The 27,461-nt window shown below is 42.3% G+C and overlaps 1 protein-coding gene across 2 annotated transcripts in view; it reads left to right on the top strand.

The window, feature by feature from the left end:
- Window positions 1-27,461, top strand: part of LOC147061532 (ERC protein 2-like) — a 97,462-nt gene that overhangs the window by 42,667 nt on the left and 27,334 nt on the right. For both annotated transcript variants that reach the window (XM_085922601.1, XM_085922526.1), the window contains 3 exons: window positions 951-1,111; window positions 23,795-23,942; window positions 27,281-27,445. In XM_085922601.1, coding sequence (XP_085778727.1) covers window positions 951-1,111; window positions 23,795-23,942; window positions 27,281-27,445 — 474 coding nt within the window. The remainder of the gene's footprint in view (window positions 1-950; window positions 1,112-23,794; window positions 23,943-27,280; window positions 27,446-27,461) is intronic.

Raw genomic sequence — 27,461 nt, 5'->3', positions numbered from 1 at the left:
TGAAAATGTGCGAACGATTTGGCCCCATCATAAAAGAGGCCCGTTCCCTCTTTTATGTCCCACCCCGTGGAGTGCTTTCCACTTCTTCTTTCATTTCCATTTCCCTTCCTTTATGTTACATCCAGCAATAATTACAGCCAACAATAATTCGTCTTGTATGTCTTATCTCGGGAAAATTTACACATTATCACAATTGAGAAAAGATGACTTGTAGTTGTTGTTTTTTTCAATGGCGTCATCATAATAACGACTCCAGTGCCGCGTTCTTTTGTAGCGCGATTGCTGCCAGACAATTACAATCTTCCTGTGTTGGGATAATGATGCCCTAAGGTCACATCCTGTCTGTCAGACGCTCAGGTAGGACAAGTGGGCCCGAATGGTTGGAGCGCATGTGTGTCCATTGATCTCACCTGCTCTCAAGTAGACAAACACTCCGGCGTGTAAAAGAATTAGCAAGCCAAAGGAAAGAGGAGGAGAGGGAAGACTTGCCGCTACAACAACAGACGCCGCTTATTTGACCTACCCCTCATTTTCAAGCAGCCCCACATTCCATTCGTTCATTTAGCCTAATTTTAGCCTTCTTTCTGACTGACGTTAGTCCATTAGTCATACCTACACAATCTATTAAAAACCAACCCACCTCAATTGTAAAGTTAGCCTTTTAAAGGTGCATTTCTTTTGATTAGTGGTATTAATTCAATAATATGTAAATTATTATGACTAATTTAGCTTTTGCATGCAAGAATACAGAGATGTTTTCTTACTCATTCTGGCAACCTTATTGAGTGTATTATTATTTTTTTTTTACAATTGTTTCAATCATGAATTTTATATATGGATGTCATTAGCTGATCAGTGCAAATGAAATACATATGAACATGCTTGTACAGTTGCTTACGAGGCTTGTCTCCATGCTGTTTATACCTAAAGTGTTTCTCGCCCTTTACTAGCTGGAAGAGCTGATGGGAGCCCTGGAGAAGACACGACAGGAACTGGACACAACAAAGTTGCATCTCTCCTCCACCCAGCAGACCTTGCGTGAGCGAGACGGACATCTCAACAGCCTGCGGCTTGAAAGACGAAAGCAGCTGGAAGAAATTCTGGAAATGAAGTTAGTTTCACCCACATCTTTCGACCTACCTACTTTAAATGAACTTGCTTTGTGCACTGGGGTACAGTCATGCCAAAACAGAAACGACCTTACCCAAATTGTAGGAAGACAAAATGATACACAGTGTCCACATGAGTCATACGAGGATATCAAAGATGGGATCCGCTATTGCTTTCTTGTGTGTGTGAGAGAAGTTCAGAGAGCAGATCCAATAAAATGTGTGATGCCTTTTTATGTGTTTGACAAAAAGAAGAAAAAGAAAAGTAGAATTGGACATGTTTCAATATAAGCGTGTCAATTCAGTGGAGGGACTGAATCTGCGTTTGTTTTGACGGGTTGGATAGAAAGTGTGTGTAGCTGAAAGTATGCACGTCCAGGTCTGAGACAGCATGTTTAAAAACAGAAAAGGTACCTGTACTTGTGCCAAGCAGACACATACACATGCACACACGTGCGTGCGCGCGCACACACACACACAACACACACAACACACACAATTTTTATATAAACTATCTTCCTATCTGTCCCCCCTCCCGCCTCATCTAAGCAGCGGTTTCCAGCAGTACAAATGTGTTACATATGAGACAATCCCAAGACGTGCCTCTTTTTAGATGTAAAATTGCAAACACACTCATAAAACACTGCCTTGGCTGGTGAATTATTCTTGTATAGTCTGCTGGCGCTCGTCTTAAATCATTATTATATCACCGCTACAGAGATAGTTGAGGAAGAAAGTCAGTCTGATGGTTGGCTGACATAAACATCAAAATTACATGTGCTGTTTGTGCGCAATTCCTTGGACTGGATGCCAGGCTACAATGCCACGAGCTAAGGAGGGGGGCACTTATGCGTGTGTGTGCTTGTGTGTGTGGTCTTAGTGCATTCAATGTAGTGCGCATGAAGAGGTCAGAAGCATGGGTTTGGGGTCACCGCCGATGCGGATTAAAGGACTATTGAACTGTGGGTGGGGCGAAGAGAGGCGCTTGCATTTTAACAAGCCTCAGAGATGCGTATGGCAAACACACACACACACACACACACACACACACACACACACACACACACACACACACACACACACACACACACACACACGTACACCATATTCCCACAGCACGGCTCTGGTTCAACTTTGCACAGACACAAACAAGCAGACCAGATCGGCTAGAGAATGTGAAGTAATGGGAGAACGTGAGCGGGTGGGGGGGGTTTCTTGCAGCAGTCGGATTCGGTCTGCACACACTGAAACATTTAAATCCTAGAAATCAGGAGAGAAACTTGTGCCAGGTTTCTTTTTCTTTCAGTTGTAGTTTGGCATTTGCTCATGAAAAAGACGAATCATTTGCAGTACCGCTGCATGGAGTGAGTTCTTCTAGTGTTGGACAAGCGAGTTCGTAATGAAACGTATCGAGAGCCCAGTCGGCCGAGTGGCTCATTTGGTGCCGGGGTTCAGAGTAAGTGCTGTAGGACGAAAAGTAAACTGTTCTCTTGTATGTTCACCACATCTGCATCCCATTTTATTTTTAAAAAACTGACGGCTTCCTTCCGCATGTCTTTGTCGCACCTCACTTGTCTCTTGAAGAGGAGTGGCACCAGTTGGAAGCATCACGCAATGAACTGTACATCAAAGTAGACAGACGTTGTCGTGTGAGCCTCTAAAGAAAGAACCATGCATCCGTCACACTTACATGTGTCAAAGGACAGAATAATTACAAGAGAGGCAGAAGAAGATTTAGGGAGGGAATAGTCTATGAACAGACGATGGATTTAGGGTGCGATTGATGAAGAGGGTGTTCAGGAAAAGGAGTAAGGGAATGATGGAAGGAATGATAGAAGAAAGACGAGAGAAAACAAGGGGTGGAGCTGCAAGTTACATGAGAAAAGCAGTGTACGTGCATGTGTGTGTGTGTGCGTGTGCGTGCGTAAGCCCACCATGTACTGCTATACCAATAAACATCCTGCTACGCCAAACTTTGGAACAGCACTTTAAGTTCTTCAACATTGTAAGCAGATCAAGAAAGAGCTAGGGCTAAGATTTGTATACAGTGTCCTATTTGGCAGACCTTGAACAATTTTACCATCCAACAATTTCATTCTCATTTAGCCACAAAAAAAGATAATATATACAAATGCTTGGAAAAGATGACCAAATTCCGCTCAGTTTTGAGTGACACCCTCCACATTGTTGCTGTTGTGGTTTTAGTCTGCCGTGGTGTTGAACTCGAGATGCTCAACCCATTTCCAAATGTCATCACAGTGAGTTGCGTTTGTTACACTTGCTGTAGTCTGACTTAAGTTTGTTTTCTTCGTGTACCCGTATAGTGAAACATGTACGCTTCCTATAGGGTGAGGCATGACCCATGATTATCAGACCTAAAATTTTTATTTTTTTCAAAATCTATTTTTATGTGGTAGAAAATGTTTTGGCTTATTTTTTTAATTAACAGTTTAACATAAAAAAATCTACACTCTGTCCCTTTAATGTCAGTATGACATTAAAAAAAAGTGACATATCTGTCTTAAGCCAAGTTTAAGTTTCCCCAAATACCAATGTCACATTTGATGTTCACTCCTTTCTCCATCCAACAAGTGCGCTGCTTTGACCTATTGTTGGCAAGTGAGAGCAACCCGTGGCATAATGAAGCTTAGAGCAACAGCGACGTTATGACTTTCAAATCCCCGATGTAGACATCCTGTCTCCGTAGAGCCATCGCCATGGTTACGGTGCCAAAACACTCGAGAGTCCAGCTGTAGAGGCAAGGTCATGTCCCTGCTTACTGATCTGTCTGAAGAGCCCAGACACTCTCAAGTACGCAATGAAATCATGGAAACAGTGCACATTTTCAACAATGTACACACGATTACTCAGCATTGTGCTCTCATTTGTGATTTTGAATCACTTCTACCTGCCTAAACGTGCTTACACTACACAGACAAGAACATGCACAGTCGACGTTTTGTGCCAGCGCAGAGACGGACACGTAGCGATTGAGGCGCGCACAAGTAAGGTGTTTAAGTGCGATTGTTGTGTTAAGGCAACGATAGGACGTCCAAAGTGCCTGAAAGGGATTCTCTGTGCTGCAGTGATGAGGTGGAGCTGACCGCACATCACCTTCCTCTTCCTGAGCAGGTTTGTGTGCGTGTCGCCTCGTGGGAACTCGGGGCCATTCATCATGTCTGTCTGTGCTCCCGTGCCCTCTGACACCTGTGTTTACCTACGACGTGTGTTGGCTCGCTAGGTGTGTTGTTATGTCAGGGCCGGCCTACTTTGCTGCCTCCTCCATTTGGTCAGTGGGGGGCCAGATCACCAGAGGAATTTTCGAGATAAATGAAAAGAGAACTTAAGGGGTGGACTAAAATAAGAATATATCCAGCGGCTAAGTCTTTGGAAACAATATAACATGAACGAATACTGAACAAATTTATTAGACTAACAGCTGATGTAAAGTTTATACAGTGATGGCCGACGAGCAGGTGATACCTCGGTTTTCAGTTGGGACTAATTGATCCAACTTTTCTTGCCATCACTTTTCGATGATAATCGTAATTTTCGGCCTATAAATCGCTCCGGAGTATAAGTCGCACCAGCCATAAAATGCACAATAAAGTGAAAAACAAACATATATAAGTCGCACCGGAGTAAAAGTCGCAATTTTGGGGCAAATTTATTTGTCAAAATCCAACACCAAAAACAGACATGGACCAGCAACAACAGGCTAAACGATACGGTATGCTAACGTGACATATACACAAATGAGGAGCTGAGAACGGGCCTGACGTAACATTCAGAGTTATTGAAGTGAGTATTACATAAATAACACGTTTATCAAACCATCTGTGTCACTCCAATTCATTAAATCCATCGATCGTGGTTTATGTAAACAATGCCGCGTATGCGCCGCATATGCTGACGTTGGACCCGTTGTAAGTTGCATTTCTAATTATTCCACACACCCATATAACGATATATAAAGTATATTTCAAATAACTATCATATTTCAACAATATTATCAAACCATCTGTGTCACTCCAAATCATGAAATCCATCGATCAAATTCCTTGGTCTTTATGTCAACAACGCCGTGCGTGCGCTGCAGAGATCTAGTATATAACTATATTGTAGCGTTAACAAAGTACCAGGAAAGACGTGGGTTTGGTAAACGGCTCTTTATTTAACAAAACAAGAGTTCAACGAGCCAACAACTACTGAACGTCCAGCCACGGAGGTGGAAGAGAGCTCCATAAATAGGACCGGGTGTGCGTAAAAGCCATGTCCGAGCCCCATCCACCGTCCCTGGACAGCCACCCGGCCGAGCGCCGGTCCCCGACTTCCATCCACGGAGGTGAAAGAGAGCTCCCGTCGAGAAGGACCGGGCTTGCGTAAAAGCCATTATAGTTTTTCGAACCTTCTGTGTCTTCGTCCTCCGTGTCACTTACAAACAAAGCCGCTAATGATGGCGGTAGTACGTGGGGCCCTTCGTCATCTTCGTCATCCCGTGATCGAATCCTATGTCCTTTATGTTAACAACCGCCGCGCGGCACGGGTGACGTCACTTGCAGTTCAAATGACAGTAATCCCTTGCTACATCGCGGTTCGTTTATCGCGGATTTTTGAATTTTGAAAATTTGTGAAAAAAATCACCTATAAGTCCCTCCTGAGTATAAGTCGCCCCCCCCCCCCACCGAAACTATGACAAAAACTGCGACTTATAGTTCGAAAACTACGGTACATTTAATGGAGATGTCCCTGAAGACGTCCTTGTCACGTGTAATGAATCGTCTACGTCACTGAATTCCTTTAGGGGAAGAGGTCGTAAATGGAGGACTCCCACCCGAATACCTATTTCAGTTTTTCTGCTTTCCTGATGTGTACTAGTCTTGCAAAGTGCGAAGTATGTTGTTTGAAATGCATGCAGCCTCTATAACTTAATCACTTGGAATTATTGCGCAATATTGAAATCAAAAGGATGCACGGTTCGACATCTGAAGAAACATTTCCATAATGGGATGCAGAGTTTTTGCTTTGGAGAAACAACTGATTGAAAATTAAAATACTGAGTGACACATCAAAGGTGATATTTGGGAACTAAAGAGAATCAAGTACATTTTGTGTAGAATAGCCTCTCTTTTATTTTACGACTTCACACTGATTTTGGCTGTTGAATGCTTTGCTCTTTGTTTGGCACTCTCTCACTTCCCTGATCTATCTCTTGAAGGCTCAAAGAAGGCCTGGAATTTATCACACGTACCTAATAATTACTATCCCAGGAAATGGTCCTGAGGAAGTTGAGAAGTAGGCACACTAGCCCCGCTAATTAGTGTCCCTCGCAAAGGCACACATACACACGTGCAACTAGCTAATTAGTGTTATTTGGCTGGTGTACAAGTCTCCAGTCGGCTTAATCTGATTGGCTTTTTGGGAGACTAACACTCCCAGGTTTGCTCGGTTGTGTAAATCTCCGGGCTAATTGACTGAAAGCCTCGTGTTTGTGTGTGCACATGAGTGCACAATTGATTAGGCAGCGAGGCCCTGCAGCCATAAAGAACCAGCCCAGGACACAGCACCCAGAGGTGACCAGTGATGGCCTCCTAAACTGCAGTCCAGCCCTCGGGTCACTGATGGAATGAGGAGGAGGAAGTTGGGAGTCAGTTTGGAAAAGGGGGGGGAGGGGTTACAGGAAGAGAGGCTCTTAAGTGAATGCCCACTAGTGGCTTTTTAAATCTGATCGCTGAATGCACGCACGATGAGCGAGTTACATCACGGATGCCAACGAGAGACTTTGGCACAGCTGGGTGTGTAATGTCGTAGAATGTGCTGAGTTGTAAAGCAGCAATTTAAAATGGTGGCTTAGAGAAATGCCAGCTTGGTTTACCATAATGGGTGTATAAAATGTTTCTCTACCCAGGCATAGTGAGCGAGCAGAGCTTACTGGCACATATTCACACGCTGCGGTTTGTATCCACACACAAACACACATGCACACACCTGATTTCGGGTTTGTCTAACTCCATGTCTGCCTCTATCCTTGAGCGTGTTTTTCTCTGAATACATACTAAAAAAAAAACTCTAATTAACATCTAACTAACATTCTTACTTTAATGTTAGAGTGAAGGTATTTTTCATAATTTCCAGGCGAATGTATCTAGTTTTGAGATGAATGTATCTAGTTTTGATGCTGGATTAGCAGCACAATAAAGGTGTGAGAGGTCAAAATCGCGGCGGCTTTTCTTTGAAAGTGGCCAATTTCGGTTTGGATTCATTGGAAAATGAATCAGATGCTGGAATGAGTTTTGTCCTTGACCGAGTGCCATCGAGGTTCTTTTATATGGTGACCCAAATGTGTATGTTTTCTAAATATGTTACCATGGAACCTGCTTTCAAAACACGGTTACTATGACGATATAGTACATGTCATTGCACCTTCCCATGAGGTTTTAATTGAGAAGAATGGCGGAGCGGACCGCCACCCACTCAGCAGCAGCCGCTGGCTCTTTTGGGATTTTGAACGTGTGTCTGATTTGGTTAATTTATGGATGCGGATCCAAACTGTAATTATCACGCACTTCTTGACAGTGACAGGAAACAGCCTGAGCAAGTATATATATTTGTTCTGATGTTCGTTAAACGTGTTTATGTGCACACAAAGCAAGCGCCAAATTTGTTTATTTTGCATGCCAGTGCCAGTTTTTACCATGAGGTAAAAAAAAAATTATGTTACAAGCCAAAGCTTTGAGAGCTCAAGAAAATAAAATCACACGGGAACGGAACAAAACATTTATTTGAAGCAAATGGTTTCGTTCTAAAAAATGCATCAGTAAGACAGAGGTGGCCTTCATGTGTGGAGAAAAAGGACTGGTCACCACTTGGAAAATAAGACGGATGTCCTCCAGAGACAAATATGGTTCGAAACAATGTGAGAAGAGACAATAGCTTGGCATCCTGGCTGTAGATGAAAAAAAAACCAGACTTTGTGCTAAATAAGGTTGCCATCTCTGACAAACACTTAAGGCAGTAAGAAAAAAGAAGTTCATGAAAGAAGACAGATTACCTTTGTGTTAAATCAAAGTATTTGTGCAGACATCTGCTTGTATTTTGGAAAACAATGGACAACATTTGTGCAAAACCAGTAACTCCATCACTTCATAATCAAACATTTAAAAATATATGATAATAATTCTGGGGCATCAAAATTGCCTTGTCACTCCAGGCATGTAGCATGCTTTGCACGCCACTGGTTAGAGCTTACAATTGATATTATACTGGAAAAACCTCAAAAGTTTGGTCTTATGGTTCTAGTGAAGCAGCAAATTGAATTTGTGGGATTCTGCCAAACAATCTATCCTGGGATGTGAAGCCACACATTATTTCCATTTATTGTCCTGTGGCAATTTTAGGCTACAAGTATGTATCAAAGGTTGTCAAAATTGTAGTGTGGCTTCATCCGAGCCACTTTGTCTATTTGTTACAAAGCTATGAAGGAATACCCACCACCCCCACTCCTCCCCGCTTGGTGCGCACACAGACGCGTGTTGAGTGCAGATATTCACTGAATTTGACAAAATGTATTGAATTACAACACAACACTCCCTGGCACTCACTGCCTTATTCTATACACAGGTCTCCGAGTTCAGCATTTACAAAAATCAAATGTGTGTATTTGGCTTTGGGTTACACATGATTGAATTAGAAGAAATGGTGCACACATGTGCACACACACACTAACACAGGCTCTCACAAACACACAACCTTACATGCACACTGATTTCTATTAAGTTAAAAAAAAAAAAACAAAAAAACACGTTGAGTGTCTTCTACCATTGCAAGGGCTTTTATGTGATAAGATCGGGCCGGAGTGCTCTCTTATGCTGGATTCCTGAGCACATCAAACAACAGTAAACCACATCACAGAGGCAGGAAGAGCATAGCTCCATTAGCTAGCCCATAAAGAACACGTGTATGCACGCGTATGTGCGTGTGCGTGTAACAGCCGAGCTACAAAAGGTGGACACAAGAAGGATAACCGTACTACGATATGCGGCCACCTGACAAAATTACAAATTGAAGTTCCCAAATGTGAATGGGCAAGCCATAACTGGCGCATAACTTAATAATTTGTACAACATACACATGTACTGTCAATGTGAGTACATTTCATTCATTCCACTTCAGTCATAGTTTAATATGATGGTCTGTTTAAAAAAAATAAACATAACGTTTGTGACACCAGCATACCAAAAATTTAGGAATTTGTTTGTAGGGCAGATGGCTCTCGTTAACTTTACTTGTATACACTGGCGGCGCTAAAAGGGGAGCCACGAGGGCACTGCCACCACCCCATTCCCCCCACCCCCCGACATATGCTTGGACGCCTTCAAGTGCCAGGCCAGATACATTTTGGGTATTTTCTGATATTTGCAGGAATATTTTTCAACATTTCCACCCACATACAATAGGAACATACAATGAATCTTAATGAAAAAAAAAAAAGAGACTCCATTCACGTGAGAACAAGTCTGTCATGTCCTTGACCTCTTGCACAGCATGCATACCGAAATGTCCCCGTCACAAGGTGTTGGGTGACACAATGGGAGAGGTAGGAGGAGATCCAGTCAAATGTCTTTCAGCGGGCACTAAAGAGATACTCAGAGTGACCCAGATGGGGTTTATGGCTTTTGTTTTTCACATTAATTTGAAACAGATCTGCATCACACATGCAGGCCAAGCAAGATGTCGTGCGATATCGTCACTCTCTACTTAGCCTCCGGGGGGGGGTCCTGATTGGATCAGGATTCCATCTTCATTGTTCTGCTGTCTGTCTTTGGCGTGAAAGGATGTCATTATCATTTATGGACAGCATAAACTTGTCTAGCCCGTTTTTTGGTTGTTGTTTTTTTGGGGAGGGGGCTGAAGCACATAAATCCAAGCTCCTCCATAATATGAAAGATCTTAAGAATTTTTTACTATGTCCTTTTTTTTAATAAGCTATGGAAATGTTATGACCACAAAGTGCTTGGTATAAACGCGTTATCAACAAAAGTAGTACAATACATCCTCCTTTTGCCTCAAAAATTGTTTGATCCACCAGATGCCTGCCTCCCGCCTCTACTTCATGGATCCAATCCTGTTTCTTCCGGTCACATGGATTGTTTGAGTCAGTCTTTCTACCATACTTAGTCAAGGCTACTGTATGTAGCTTTCCATTTAACCTTAGTTCAGTGAATGAAGTTAACTGATATTTTTTTCCAGCTAGGAAATGTTACAGGTGGTCAGATGTGGAAAATACAGAGAAAATGTAGCTGCAGACATATTTGTCCCCATGACTGAATGGAATGAAGACGCACGGCCCACCCAGATCTGCGCTAAGCCTTTACTAATATGTATTTATTCAGGGGCTTAGCCTGCCGGCTATCATTTCATCTTTTTTTGCCTTGCGAGTTGATGTTGTGCCTGCCCAAGGCCCACGTAAAACTCAAACGATCACTTAAACAGAACAAGCGTGATACCACACAGGATGTGCAGAAGAGAGGATCGCAAACTAAATGATGGCTAGCAGTAATTATGTACTATAGCAATTCCTAATTGCTCCTTGCTCCTGTTGTGTGCTTGGTTTTGTTTGAGCATGTCCAATGTAACCAATAACCAGCAAAAGAGTCTCTGCCAGAGCAAACAATCACACACACAGCGGTGAACCGTACTGAAGTCTTTCATGGTTCCACCGACTCCAATAGCAAGACACCTCGGGCAAAAATTAGGTCAGAAAATAATTTCAATGTTTCGTTGAAGTGTTCCTAGCGCTGTTTGTTTGTTAGACTAAGAGATCTTTGGTTTGCAGACATCAGTGTCCTGGTATTTCAGATTAGCGCACAGTAAACATAAACATGGGTGTATGGAAACACACAATTAGCTAAATTGTCAAACACACTTGGACACAGACAAACATAGTATTTTTGTATAACAACCATCTTTGTGCTCTTTGCCAATGTGATGTCATTTACAGTTGACAAGATGGCCTCCCCCTGAGATTGATGAAAATGGGTGGATTTTTCTGCTTAATTCATATTCCACAAATGGAATATTAACCAGAATGGCATGTTTAGACTTGTGGGGCCACATTGTACATATTGTGGTAAAGAAAATGATTTAACCTTTTTTTTTTTAACTTTAAAAGGATAGTGTTAAAACAACTATATATAAAAAATATTGATGTTGTACATGTTTGTTGCCAACAGTCATTTGGTCACATTTTTGTACTTTTTGGATCAGTGACCCCCGCACCCGCAAAAAAAATGCCTGGTAGTAGGGGCCCTATTCGGGAGATTGCGTAATCCTGACCCGTCATTGTTTTGGGGTGTCCAATTTTGAGTTTGAAAACCCTCAGAAGACCACCACAACCAAAAAACTGAAATCCCCAAATACTCTGCATATTTTTCAAAACCATTAAATACGTGCGATCCAAAGCACTGCGCACAAGTTGTGAGCAGAAAGGAAGGAGTGGCTTTGTTTCTTGCATCAAACTGGCATGCAAGTTCACACACTGTCAGTATCAACATCAGTCTTTGCATCAAAGAGAAAAAGGTGATTATGTATGAGACTGCAGTTTTGTCTTTTGATTTGTCATAAATTCAGGATTTTCACAACTCTTTGAAATTTCAAATAACAATAGCTGGATGGAAACCCCTCTCATGAAATAGCCGCCCAACAGTGCCGACCTGGCAGCTCGTAAACAAACGTTCTTTTATGTAACCACGGCCAACAGAAAGCCGAAGTGGAAGGCATTGTTAAAATAACTGTGATGTAACCCACCCAAGGAGCTTGCTTGGCTGTGCACGCCTTTGTTATCAAGGTGGACATCAGCGGTTCTGTCAGTAGCATGCAAATTACCGGTCTCTTTATTGGAAACCAGACATGAGCTGGAACAGGTGTGTGCAGGAAGAGCAGCTGAGTACTCGACAGATGAGTCACTCTGCGTTTACGTCGTCTCCACGCACCTTTATATTCATGCACGTTTGCCGACATTGCGACATCGCGAAGTTCATGTCAGAAATGTCGACCGGCGTTTGCACTTGTGATTACAAGGCACATACTTTGGCCGCTTCATGCTTGCGTGCACGTGAATTTGCTGCCTCAGCTGTAATTTTTGTTCTCTTGTAAAATATAAAAAGACACAGTGTGTTCAAGTAAGTAAAGTTTTGAGTTGTTTTCACATGAACCATATTTATTATAACTATACTTATAACTGCAACTATATCTCTGTTAGGAATTTACACCGAATAAGCAAAACGCAATGACAAGACCTAGTGCACCGGGCATGATCTGTCTGCACCACCTACATATAAATTACTCAGATTATAGAGCAGAGTGACTGTCTGAGTGTGCGCATGTGTGTGTTTGTGCATGTTCTATAATGACTTAATGTGTTTGAGATTTCACTCGCTCGCACTTGGGTTTGTGACTCTTTCCAAGTGTTTTTTTCTATTCCTATTGACGTTGAAGTCATAGTGAGTTTTCATTAAAAGACCAAGTGGTAATCACGTTACTCTTTGATCCTATGATCCTCCCTGATCTGTTTAAATATACAGCAGACCTGCCCAGACCTGGTTAGCGCTCCTCTAATCATCACCCTGATCTCATCCTCTGTGTGTGTGTGTGTGTGTGTGTGTGTGTGTGTGTGTGTGTGTGTGTGTGTGTGTGTGTGCTCGTGCGTGCGTGAAGCTCTACGTCTGCCTCTTCACATCTGCTTCTTTATTGCGTTTTTTCTCAGTTTCATTCTTAGCTTTGAATGCTCATGCTGTCAAGCCGACTTAATGAAGTCTATATAAGTTAGTATGTGGTCAGAGTGTGTTTGTGTCGCAGTCTATAAACATGATGCACCAGTCTTATGCCCTCATCTCAAAACAGAGCGGGTAAAGATGCTTTGCGTAGAATGCACCGCACATGTAGGTGCGCATACTCGAGTAATGGCATTCCCTTTTCTCAGCTGGAGGCATTTCTCTAAAGACACTTTTACGATGCGTTGAATTGATATGCAGTAAGAATTTTTGTGGGCCTTATTAATGATTTTTTTTTGACTGAAATGGAGTCTTTAGGATATGCCGCTAGGGTCTCATATTAGAAATACCGTTTCATTATAATGCACTTCAACACAGACGCTCACAGCTCACAGGCTCTTTTAAAATATTGTGACATTGTGATTCTGAGATAGATAGATAGATAGATAGATAGATAGATAGATAGATAGATAGATAGATAGATAGATAGATAGATAGATAGATAGATAGATAGATAGACAGACAGACAGACAGACAGACAGACAGACAGACAGACAGGTACGAGACAGACAGACACTTTATTGAAGCGTTTGTTGATTTGTAGAAAAACATCCATCCATTCTTCCATTTTCTGTCCCGCTTTGTCCCCACGGGGGTTGCGGGCATGCTGGAGCCTATCCCAGCTGTCGTCGGGCAGTAGGCGGGGGACACCCTGAACTGGTTGCCAGCCAATCGCAGAGACGAACAACCATCTGCACTCGCACTCACACCTAGGGGCAATTTGGAGTGCTCAATCATCCTACCAAGTATGTTTTTGGGATGTGGGAGGAAACCCACGCGGACACGGGGAGAACATGCAAACTCCACACAAGGAGGGCCGGAGGTGGAATCGAACGCACACCCTCCTTACTGTGAGGCAGACGTTCTAACCAGTACCCCACCGAGCCACCATTTGTAGAAGTTGTCTTTGGAAAATGTCAATACTGCTGAGATTCACATAAATTAAGTATTGCATATTGACATTTATTTCTTCCCCCTACCTTGTTATATCATTACATTAGTCAACACTGAATTGACTTCCTCCTTACTGTGAGGCAGACGTGCTAACCAGTGCGCCACCGAGCCACCATTTGTAGAAGTTGTCTTTGGAAAATGTCAATACTGCTGAGATTCACATAAATTAAGTATTGCATATTGATATTTATTTCTTCCCCCTACCTTGTTATATCATTACATTAGTCAACACTGAATTTGAATCAGAAATTGCTTGATTTGTCTCGTTGTTGGAAGCATCTTGAACTGAAAGTAGAGCCTATTGATTGTAGTAGGTACAAGTCAAACAGTCATACAGATTCTAATCCAGGCCAAAGGACAGTGTGCAGTGTTGTCCCCCATCTGCATCCATATACACTAAGCAAAGACCTAGCTTGTGTTCTGATGACCACATCCGTTGGTTACATAATAGCCTCGCTTGACAAGGATTGCCTAGGATGTTTTTCATACGGTAAGACCCAGATACTGATCTGTCCGTTTACCTCAAACCACTTTTTAAACTAAACAAGAATTACATAGTCAGGATTGGGTTATCTAAGAAATTGGTGAACATGCGGCTAGAAATTTGTGTGCGTGTTGTTGTGTATGTCACAATTGCCCCAGGAAATAAGTGTGGTGGCCTCTCATCCCACACCATGTCGGCTGCGGTTCGACTGCGGTCCACTGCCAGGTCCTACAATTGGAGCTCCGAGAACACACTGAGGATTCGGGAGTCCGGACGGGTCTTTCGTCGTCTATGTGCAAACACGTGCAATTTTAGTGAAGGTCTGCGTGCTTCTGTCATGGCACCACTCCAGGTTGGGCTTTTTTCACATTATATTTCTGGGCTTTCTGGCCTCATGTCAAGAGTTTTCAGAAGATTCCCAAGCTGCAGTTAGATGACCAATGTGCACAAAATAGAAAAATGCTCGAGGAATGGCGAGCAAGAAAAGCAAGGAGGGTAATTGAAGGCTTCAGGGTAATACTTAGACCAAGGATTGCTGTTTCAACGTGTTTGTATAACCTCTTTGAACTTAATATTTTGACCCACTCTGGATACCATGGATCGGAATAAAGAAGAATATCGGGCAAGAAAAAGGCCCGAGATGAGGCGGTTCTTTCGTTTCTTTCTTTCTTTCTTTGTCAATGACACAGATGAATATGGAATTTTTATTGGCTGTCAAAGAAGAGTGATACTAAATCTTAGTTTCAGTTCAATGGCCCTACCGGTTAAGATCGAATTTGAAAGTACTATATTTGATGAGAAATTATGCAAAATCGAAGATGGTATTTGTTGCCCTTGTGTATGTGTATTCGTTACATGTCTTGCGTATTATTTACTTTGACAGCTATAAATTAAAACATTATAATGTATGCTATACGTGAATTGATGTAAAAGGCAGTCTCTCTAGGAAGTCGGGGGTTTACTGCCAGTCATATCATAAGCTTCACTTCCCTGGTGTTCAACCAAGATTTCTCGATTTATTTATGCAGGTTTACATCCACCCGAGCCTTGGCTGATCCTCTAAGGGTGATACAATGAACCTGGAAACGAGAGTTGCTGTATAATAAAAGCACCAGCTTTGGGTTTTACGCTTATTTGCGTTTCAAGATCACTATCGCAATCTTCAGATGTTGGAGTCAGATTCAGGGTGTATTTGCTATGAGGAACATAGACAACCTAACCTGGCTCTGTCCCCAGTGTAAAAATAAACCTACCAACACTTTTGCTGTTCAATAATTACAGTATTATGTTGTGTCTTGCCCTTGTCTTGCATGTAAGGTTGGATATGATAGTTGCAAGAAATTACTAGCCACTCTTTATTTTTTTATCTTGCACTTTCTGGTTGACTTACTGCTTTTGGACATACTGTGGTTTGTATTGTTACTTTGCCTTCAACTAAATTGAACCCTAAAACTTTAGCAGGATACGGTGATATTCAAATGTAGTCCATGCAATTATCACATTTGGCACATTCAGTTTTTATTTAGCTGTGCCTTTCAAATAGAACAGGTCAAGCAAAGCATATTGTTTTTTCTAACATCCATCTGTTATCTATTTATGTATAGTCATTTTTGTCATTTATATTGATCCTTTAATCTCACATTTGTTTGTTTTCTCCCTCCAGTTAAACACATTGAATTGCTCTTAAAGTGCTTCCGTATATCTTGGTGTGTATGATAAATATTGTCAATCGTTTAAAACGATAGTTTAGTTTAGGACAAATGTTAGAAAGCACTCGCTGTGTCGTTAATCTGCATTCGTACACACAAGGCCACCTGGTCCCGCTCTGTTTGTGTCTCTCTATCTTACTCACCCCCTCCCTGGAATGCCCCGGTGGCCCGTCTGGTCCTGCTCATCTCTGGGAGCAGTCAGCCACCTCTCCTCGTCCCTGCTTCCACTCTAAACATTTGGCTACTTTTGGCAGATTTGTTGATTTTTGTCCCCTCATGTTTTCCCTCTTGTTGCTGTAAAACTGATACATACCCTTTCAATTAGACCAGTCGGTCAGAGCACCAGTGAAGGAGTGGGAGTGAGTGGAGTAAGTGGCTTGTATATTTTAATAGTGAAGTGAAAACACACACAAACTGGCCCAGTTCTGGGGGAACCATCTGTTGTCATGGATTTTTCTTGGGAGCTAACATTCTTGTCTGAGGAACTGGATTACTACGTAATAATTGCTCATTAATATATATATATATATATATATATATATATATATATATATATATATATATATATATATATATATATATATATATATATATATATATATATATAATATATTTATTTATTTATATTTATATTTTAATAGTGAAGTGAAAACACACACAAACTGGCCCAGTTCTGGGGCAACCATCTGTTGTCATGGATTTTTCTTGGGAGCTAACATTCTTGTCTGAGGAACTGGATTACTACGTAATAATTGCTCATTACTATATATATATATATATATATATATATATATATATATATATATATATATATATATATATATATATATATATATATATATATATATATATGGTCTGGGGAGGCATTTTCATTGAGGGACAAACAGACCTCTACAGGCTAGAGAACGGCAGTCTGACTGCCATTAGGTATCGGGATGAAATCAAGTCAAGTCAAGTTTATTTGTATAGCCCTAAATCACAAGCAGTCTCAAAGGGCTTCACATAGACAATCAATTGACAATTATTCTCAAAGCATCCCCTGATCTTGGGCTCCCAAAAGGGCAAGGAAAAACTCAAAAACCCCTACCAGGGGAAAAATGAGAAATCTTGAGAAGGGACCACAGATGGAAGGATCCCCCTTTCAGGATCACCAGGCTGCAATGGATGCAAAGAGGGCACATAAAATACATAATATGGAAATCAAAAAGTGGATGTCCAGGCCAAAGCGAAGAGCTGTCGGAGGTGCCTTCGATTGTCCTGGCAGTGTCATGGTCCTGGGTTCCTCCTGATCCACGACATTCCCGGCCTCATGTGGCAAGAGTATGCAGACAGTATCTGGAGGATGAAGGAATTGATACAATTGATCACCTGATCTAAACTCGATAGAACACCTTTGGGACATAATGTTTCGGTCCATCAGACGCCGCCAGGTTGCTCGTTAGACTTTGCAGGAGCTCACTGATGCCCTTAGACAGATCTGGGAGGACATCCCACAAGACACCATCCGTCGTCTCATTAGGAGCATGCTGCGACGTTGTCAAGCATGCATACAAGCATGTGGGGGCTACACAAGATATTGAAAAGAGTTTTGAATTGCAGAAATTGAATTTAGGCAAAATGGACAAGCCTGCCACATAATTTTTTCACTTTGATTTTTGGGGTGTCTATATACTGAGCCCTCTGTAGGCTAAAAACTTTGATTTCCATCCAAAGATGTGGCATCCTTTTGTTCCTGAGACATTAAACTGTCCATATCAGTATAGATGTCCAACTTTCTTTTTCACCATTGAAATCTGATGTGTTTTCAAAGTGTTCCTTTAATTTTTTTGAGCAGTCTATATATATATATATATATATATATATATATATATATATATATATATATATATATATATATATATATATATATATATAGAGGCTTACTTACTTGGATTTGAAGAATAACCCGATTAAATACTTGTGTTTGTTAACGTCTCGCGCCATCCTAGAAACAATCGTTTTCAAAGTGTTCCTTTAATTTTTTTGAGCAGTCTATATATATATATATATATATATATATATATATATATATATATATATATATATATATATATATATATATATATATATATATATATATATATATATAGAGGCTTACTTACTTGGATTTGAAGAATAACCCGATTAAATACTTGTGTTTGTTAACGTCTCGCGCCATCCTAGAAACAATCGAAAGGCAGTTTGCAAACTTAGATTCTGGCTGGACCTGAATGTCTAGCTAGCTCAGCACTAGCAAGGACGAGGCTCACATAGGTGCATGGATTTCAAATGGGACCAAATAGAAAAAAGAAAAAAAACATCCTGAGTTCTTCTGTTGGCCAAGGTATGGTCTATAAATACTAGTGTCAGTCAACCATGTCCCTTCTCATGTCCTCTGCTTTTGCTCACCACAGGCAGACTGATTAGTTACACCCTCCCTCAAGCCACCATTACACCGCCGGCAGCCTACGCTGCAGCTTCACACACTTGCAATCAAGGAATGGCCATAAAATCCCCATGGAATGTCTCAGCAGAGCTGGACAGTTAAGCAGCGGAGTCTTGATCACAAACTAGAGGAGCTTATAGTGGATTTTCTGAAGTGATATAAGTAGGCTTCCCGTGATCTTGCCGAAGGAATACATCACAGTTTCATGGAAGACATGAAAGCGCAAACGTACACACAGACAAGCTAAAGTGTGCCGATCTCAGGGGTGGTATTGATGGTTCCCTGGGGCATCCCATGAACGCATCTGTTTCTGTCCGGCTGACTCTCCACACTCATAATTTCAAGTAAGTCATAACACGAATTATAAACACATCTCCCTCAACTGTGACGCCAAGGAAAAACAACGTGAAGAGTGCGGCGCTGATTTAGGAGAACCTCGGACTCTTAAATCGGTACATTTATTTGTTTCTTTCACTCCTCTACTCCCATCCAATATCCTGGATATCTGAATAATATTGGACATTTTATTCAGTTTGTTTGGCTCTTTCCTAACCATAATCTTTTCCAATTTACCTTGTGACATCTGTCAAAAGCAGTTCCACAAGCCATAGTCTCTTCATCTCCTCCACCTATCTCCTCATTTGTCATCCTTTTGTCCTCAATACCACCCCTACCTCAAATCTCCCTCCTCCCTTTTTTCTTTACCTTGTCTATATTTTCTTTCCAATTCTGACCTCTCCGACTCCCTTTCTTTTCACCTCCCGTCACACGGTCATATACTCAAACCATCCATCTCCCACCAATGTAGATGCCGAGGGTCTCAATATGTCCTGGGCCCATTAAAGTTCAATTGGAATCATATGTTGTACTTGAACTAAGACCTACACCCCCCCCCCCCCCCCCTATAAATAAGATATCAGTCAAAGCTACAGTATATGCCGGCCATTTTGGGGACTTGCATGCACGCTTAAAAAAAACGTACATTCAGACATGCTTACTTTTTTACCCAATAGCTGTTATCTAACGGACAAAAAAAAAAAACTATTGTAATTCTGAAGGCTCTGCAGCAGGATTTATCTCGTCTCTTATTACAGTGCCTTATGACTTTTGAGTGCACAGGGTCTGACTTTTATTAAGATCGATCATGGGCTTGTCATGACAACAACATTTCATCGTCACCCTTTTTTACGGGAAAGGGAATGAAGATCATCCATTGTTGGTCAACGACACGCTAATTGTAAATTGAACAGAGAGTGAGACCAAACTTAAAAAAAAAAAAAATGCTAGCATTTGTCTTGTGTGTCAGCGTCATGATGATGTTTTTTTGTTCTACCTTATATTGGAGGCCAAATGGTCACTCAAATTAGTTTGATTCAAAGGGCAAATCATCACATGCATGCAGTGGACACACATTGATTGAGTTTATTGGCTGGCTAATCATAATAACGATCATTTTTATTGTTTTATGAAGACATCAGTCAGTGTAGCCTGACAGGATCTCTGTAAGTGCACCCCACAGCGGTGTAATCTGCTGAGCTCATTTACAAACTGGAGGGGACAGGGCAGCCGTTGATTCTGGCGTCCGTCTCAGAGGGTCCGCGAGGTCACTCAATAACGAAACAAATGCAATTCTACAGAGAGTGAGCTTGGGCAGGAACCCGATGCGCTTGAATCTTTACAAGGTCCAGCCAGATGTGTTATAGTCAAGCTGTTACATGCGAAGGCATGACATCATGATTTTCTTTTTTGTAATAAATCTATTTTTAACTGTTAAAACCGTTTTTTTTTCTTTTTACAAGCCATTTAAAAGACATATTGAGCTACGGCTGTGTAGCAATATTAAATTAATCGGCTCAGTGGAGGTCAGAAAGACGGATCTGTGTTTTGAGGACGAGTTCTCCGATAAGATCAACTTATCTTTCAAAACTGTGAAGCTTTAACCTCATGATTTTCTTTTGCACTTCCACAACGTGAGTGTCATGACTGGATTGATGAATAGAATAATAGATTTGGTATGGAGATAAATCCTCTCAAAATTTGAGTTGATAAGCCTTTTAAATGTTGCTCAAATGCAAAAAATATAGAAAGATGAGCCAGATGAAATGAAGGCACTTTGGGTCGTTTAAGAGTTTGAATCTTGCAATTAGCTTTCGCCTATCATTCATTTAAAAAAGATTAAAGCCATTTTGGATTCTGAAATCCAGAGCGCTGTTAAGCCAAAATTTTGCACAGTGCATTCCACCACTCTTTTGTGATGACCATTTAGTAGCGACTAGTCTCCACGGCTTGAGTTACTCATATTGACTCAAACATTTTCAGATTGTAAAACCTTAACGACACCGGCACATTATTGAAACGTGGTCTGGTGTTGGCTGGGTTTCACTTGAAAGCACATGCTCCGGTGCAACGTAGCTCCCTATGTACGCGCGTTTGTGCGCTTTCCCATTACAGTGAGCAGTAAAAGGAATAACAGCCAAGGTGTGGGGAGACGAAAAGTGTCACGTCAGAGCTGCTGCGTGATTAATGGTGTGATTAGCCGCGCCGATCCACATGTCAGAACACACACCCATGCGCACACAAATACTGGCACGAATGGGAGTAACCATGTGAGCGCACACAAACACACAGCGGCCTATTAATGGTCTTGAATGGGAGAATCCAGATGCGGCGCAAGGATAATTGTACTAAAAACACCAAATGTAAAGTCCCGGGCCAGCGAGACTTTACTCGGGGCTCAGTGTGTTTATTTTTGCAATTGAGTTATTACTGCGGGGACTTAAATCATGGAATAAAAACACTCCAATGCAGGTCAGTTTTTAATTGAGCCCAAAGTGCAATTTGAATGTGCCCTCTCTCTTCCTCTTTCACTAAACTCAAGCCACACATTACCTTGCAATGACATGGTCCTGATTACCTCCGTCAAGGAGGTTACGGCTTCATCATCAACAGATGCTGTTTTTTTTTTTGTCTACGAGCATATATAATTTAGAACTATTACTAAGGTTTTGGATTGCAGGAAAATCCATCGGCGACCCCATTCGTGTAAACACGACTGGGAAAGAAAGAAAAAAAAAAACTTTGGATTTGGACCCAGTTGCAACCGACACCACATTCATCAGTAGACGTTTCTTGTCGCAGCCTCGTCAGTCACATTTCTCCACTGATGTGATTCTATTTGTTCAAATGTAATAAAAGGTAACTCTTGATTACTGTAATTAATCAACCCAGAATCCCTTCTTAAGCTTAATATTTATCACTAGCCACTGACACACTCACCATCTAAGTAGGCTTTCTTCTGGAGTGGTAGAAAATGGATGGATGGTTGGTTGGATGGATAGTTTATTTTAATAGCGCTTAATCGCAAAAGAGTCTCCAATGGCTTCACGGGACAACAGTTGACACTTATCAATGACATCCCGTGGTCAAAATAACAAAACAGAGCAAGGAAAAACATCCCCATAAGAACACATTTGTGAAACAAAGAAGAAACCTTGTATGTACAGAGCAAGGTCCATAAAGCATCCTTTGGTGGGTTTGTTGCGTAACAACTTGAATGTCCTGGCCGCAACACCATCAGACAGAGATTGGCAGACAGGCTCTGTCATCCAAGATCATTGTCGTCTAACCTGAACAATTCCCCGAGGCACACTAAAATCTTGTATAAAGTCTTCCTGGAATAGCAGAGTGGTTGGAACAGGAAGTTAGAGAGGAGCAACCAACTCTGTTTGTGTTTGTCGTCATCGAGGCAGATGACTGGTGTGTTTGTCATCGCTGGATTTACAACATCCAGTTTATTTGATGGAATAGGTTTGGGAGGTCGTTTCCTCCGGATAGTGGGTGTAGTTTTGAATGTCGGCTTGTCTGTGTATGATTCTGCTTCGTCATTCTGCACCTGTAGACGCTCACAGTATTTGTACAAATTGAGTGGGAGTCGGCAGTGACACAAGAAAGATGTCATTGCCCCCCCCCAATGCTCCTCAATTACCGTATTTTCCGGACCAAAAGGCGCACTAGATTATTCCTGGGGGTGCACATCAGTGAGGAGCTCTCCTCCCTGCGTCGCTGGCGAAGAAGGCTCACCGCCGCCTGTACTTTCTGCGGAAACTCAGGCGAGAAATGACCACATTCTACCGTGGCACCATTGAGAGCGTCCTCTCCAGTTGTATCGCTGTGTGGGGTGGTGGCTGCACTGAATACGACATAAAGGCCCTGCAGCACATAGTGAACACAGCTAGTAAGATCATTGGGGCTTCACTCCCCTCCCTGAAGGACATTTACACCTCCCGTCTCACCTGCAAGGCGACCGCGATTGTGTGTGATGTGAGTCACCCCGCTCACTTATTGTTTGATCTTCTGCCCTCTGGGAGGAGGTACAGATGCCTGCGCTCCCGCACCACCAGACTCACCAACAGCTTCATACTCCAAGCTTTCAGGATCCTGAATTCTCTCCCCCCTCCACCCTCGGCTGCATCACGTCCTGTTCTTTTGCGCTATATTCTGGCTGTCTGCTCTATGCACGCTTGCTCCATTTTGCTCCTCTTATTTGTCTATTTATTTATTTATTGTTTATTTATTGGGTTATTTGCTTATTACTTATTCATCACTCTTGTCTATTCGTTTTTACTCTTTGTGCTATTTGCTTGTATGTGTTGTGTAATGTGTCTAGTCACCGTGGGACAGTGGGAAATGTAATTTTGATCTCTTTGTGTGTCTTAACATGTGAATAAATTGACAATAAAGAAGACTTTGACTTTACTTGACTTTGATTTTGACATGAAATAGCCTAACGTGTACAACAGCTATTCAGTAACGCCCCCTGACCACGGTTGCCGTAATGCTGGTAAGCGATGCGACCTTGTAATTTACGAGTTGTACTGAAACGTACTGAAAATTTTGGCAGAGCACTGTGTACAACCAGTATGGATCAACAAATTCATAAATTGATCCATATATAAGGCGCACTGTCGGCTTTTGAGAAAATGTTGGGTTTTTAGTTGCGCCTTATAGTCCGGAAAATAGGGCAAGTTTCATTTTGTTGTTACCTGACCGTGAGTCACATTCTGATACCAGACCATTTAGCAAACCACTTGAAAGACGTCTCTGGTATGGAAATGTGACGTCTGTGACATCTGTGTACCTGAAAGGGCTTGCTAAATGTTTATTGGTGCCACCACAAAACTAAATATTCTAAGTCCAACTTTTTAAAACTGTATGTTTGAACCATGTCTATGTCTTTCCCCCAGGCAGCAAGCTCTACTGGCAGCTATCAGTGAGAAAGATGCTAACATAGCGCTTCTGGAGTTGTCTCCCTCGAAGCGGAGAAAAGCTCAAGAGGAGGTGATGGCTCTAAAGCGGGAGAAGGACTGCCTCATGCACCAACTCAAACAGCAGGTACCACCGGCACACAGTCTACTGAGGTTTGAAAAATGTGGCGGACATACGGCCAATGTGGTCGGAATGGCTGACTGGCATGCGGATGATGTAGAGACTCGCCTTGTGGTCACAATTTAGGACATTGTGGCTTTGTAAATCAAAGCGGAACGACAAATTCGAACCTGCTGCGGATGGCCGTGCCGTGCCTGCAAAGCAGCCTCACGGGCAAACTGTGTACTTTCAAACAGAGAACAGGCAGAAGTTAATAATTTCTTGTAAACAGAATTGGCTCGTCCGCCTCAAACCACATTTTTGCGCTCAGTCATCACACGGCAAACCAAGCAGGGGCTGTGGTTCCGTATTCAGACAAAAAAGGCAAATGATCACTCAAAAGTCAATATTGCAGTCGTGTTTTTGCAATTAGCTCTTTGTAACGCAGAACAAGTTTTGACTTATGACGAGTCATTAGCGAAGCGTCCTGTCTGATACTTGTCTGGCCTAACAGATGTTAAATGTCATCACCAATCTCCCCGATTGACCTTTTTTGTTCAGTACAGCCCAACGCTAGCCGAGGTATGCAGTTTATTAGGTTCTCATCAAACCACATGGCTGATGGAACCCAAATGAACACTAACAATAATGATCCAACAACAGGGAGTCTGCCTGCGTCCTGAATCAGAGGGCCTTTCTGGGAAACGCGGTGCATTTTAAAGTCAAAAGATGTAACGGGAGACATGCACCCACCTACATGTTTGTTTCTGCCTCGTAAACAATTGCCAGGCACTGCACTAAAGAGATTTCAGGGAAACTTCATTATCTGTTTATCACCATTGCATTCATTGGGTTTTCCAGAGGTCAGAGTTATAGCATATGATGAGATGGGCGGGATTTGCAACATTGTGATTGGGGCTGTAAGAAAAGAAAAATCATATCATCTCATCAGGATGCCTCCTGGACGCCTCCCTGGGGAGGTGTTCCGGGCATGTCCCACCGGGGACGACCCGGGACGCGCTGGAAAGACTATGTCTCTCGGCTGTCCTGGGAACGCCTTGGGATCCCCCGGGATGAACTGGATGAAGTGGCTGGGGAGAGGAAAGTCTGGGAGTCCCTCCTAAAGCTGCTGACCCCGCGACCCGACCCCGGATAAGCAGAAGAAGATGGATGGATGGATGGATGGATGGATGGATGGATGGATGGATGGATGGATGGAGAAAGAAAGTTACCAGGAAATGCCAAAGAATTATGGGACTCGGAGGGGAAAGGGATCTGGAGAAGCAGATAGATTTACAGATAGCTCTGCCCTGTCTGACCTCTCCATCAACCACTTGGGCATATCGTTTGTTCATGTTCGTGTGTGTCGCAGTCTAAGATCAACCTTGCATTCTTACATCCAAGTTCCCCTTTGAGGTTCAAACGCTCACACTGACTCACACACACAGAAAGTGTAATGTTTAGACTTCCTCTGGAGACTCAGAACAAATATGTCCCCTTGTGGGATTTCTCAACCTAGTGAAAGATGGCCAAGCATTAGTGAGTCTTTAAAGCTGAGAAACCATATATTTTTACTCATACCCGAATCTATGTTCTCGGACTGAGAAACTGAATGAATCATCCATCCATCCACACAAAATGCGACTCTTCATTGTAGAAAGATGAATTTTGCCCTTTCAGAAGTGCGCCATGAGCTGGAGCCAATGTAATACAATCGGTCTGCTTGAAGCTGGGTCACTGTGTCTTAATCACTCTGACTGGGAAAAATGTGTCATGTTGGGCAGCAATGCGCACACACACGCAGAAAGTGCTGCTCAGAGACTTGTTCAAAATTTTCCTCAGTTGTTTAGTACATCACAAATCTTTTCATGTCTTTCTTGTGTTAATGTAGTTGCGTACTAATCAGGTTAAGCTTCAGATTTAGGCCGGGTTTGACCCAAGCTTTGGGTGCAGCTGTGATCTGAGCATTGATATGTTTACACCAACAGCTGCACTCTGATACACATGCAAAGGCATCGTATAGCCAAACAATTGGGCGTTTTGTTGTGGTAGGGCAGATCAGATCTGCCCAGCCAGTTGCCCTCCTTGATTCTGTTTCAGCCACTCGATTCACATTGAGCCCTGAATGCTGTTTCAAATCTGTTTCATTCTAGGTTTTTCTTTGTGGAATTTTGCGAAAAAATAAAATGCAATTCCTGAAAGTTCGATTACTTGTTGAAAGTTGTAGAGTGTAATAACATCTTGAATGAACTATGACGTGATTCTTGAACTTGACTAAAATCAAATCAGACCTGACAAGACAATGGTAGAATGGTTCAGCCTTGATGAAAGGATTTTCCTCGTCTGTAATATTTATCTTTACAAGGACAACTATAATTGTCCCTGTCTCAATGGCCGCCAAAGTGCCCACTGTGTAACTGTTGCCCCGCCCAGTCATGCCTGGGAGTGTCAACACCTGAGGTCAGGAAGGAGGGCCGACTTCAATCTAGTCTTTAACCACTTCCTGATCTCTATGAGATCCTTCCTACTCCTCATCCTTTTCCCCTCTGACTATGGTGTCGAGGTTCTGGCCTTATCTAAGTGGCTCTCCTCCATTTGAATGGCTCAAGCTCTTTAATATGAGCCACATCCTCTCTTGTGATCCCGCCTGCCTCATTTCCTCAGTCATTAGGCACTCGCTGCTTATCTCAGCAGCTGAGTCCCCGGGCTGTTTCGACCGCCGGACTCTCTTTTAATTCAACAGATGCGACTTCATTTTGGATTACAGACGTGCTGATATATTTACTTTGAATCCTCTTCAGCCTCATCACGATTGTGCCTTCAGGTCTGAGCTCCACCCTCGGGGGAAGTATTTTCGGCAAAGTTGAATCTGTCAATACATCTGCACCCACTCTATCGAAGTCTATCTCCCAGACAGGCTTCACACGAACCAGCCTAACGTCCATCAGTACAGGCTGTTATCTCTCTTGGATGCAGAAACGTTAAACGCTTTCTTACACAAACACTTTCAGGAATGCCATTTTTGGGCAGCCAGAACGACAGATACTTGAGCATAATTTCTAGGCTCTGGAATTTAAAACGCAAGGGCGAGAACGTCTGCAGCCTCAGGCTTCGTACAACGCTCAGTAACTTTCCTTACTGCCGTTTGTCTTATCCTTTTAAGTGGTACTCTGTGAAATGGATGATATTTGACAGACTTATGGTGTTTCCATCAGACACTTTGACTTCGCCAACATATCACCTGTCAAGTGTTGTCAGCACTGCTACTTTTTACCTCTTTGATCGCTTTCGACATGTTCTACCCCGGAGAAAGGCTCATCAGCAACCTGATAACCAAATTGTTTTGTGTTCTCATCTTGTGACAGACTCAGAGCAGAATGAAGATGATGGCGGATAACTATGAAGAGGAACGCGTTCACCCTCAACATCATCCTCACCAATCTGCCCACTTGCTGCACTCGGCAAATGTACATCACAGAAGCCTCCCGAGAGGACCCCCGCATCCCAACCACAGATCTCCGATGGACCAGGTCAGTTTGAATGTCC

The sequence above is a fragment of the Syngnathus leptorhynchus genome, chromosome 1 (genome assembly GCF_054491065.1).
Source record: "Syngnathus leptorhynchus isolate UIUO chromosome 1, UIUO_Slep, whole genome shotgun sequence".
In the NCBI taxonomy this organism is placed as follows: Eukaryota; Metazoa; Chordata; class Actinopteri; order Syngnathiformes; family Syngnathidae; genus Syngnathus; species Syngnathus leptorhynchus.
This window is presented reverse-complemented; position numbering and strand designations above follow the sequence as displayed.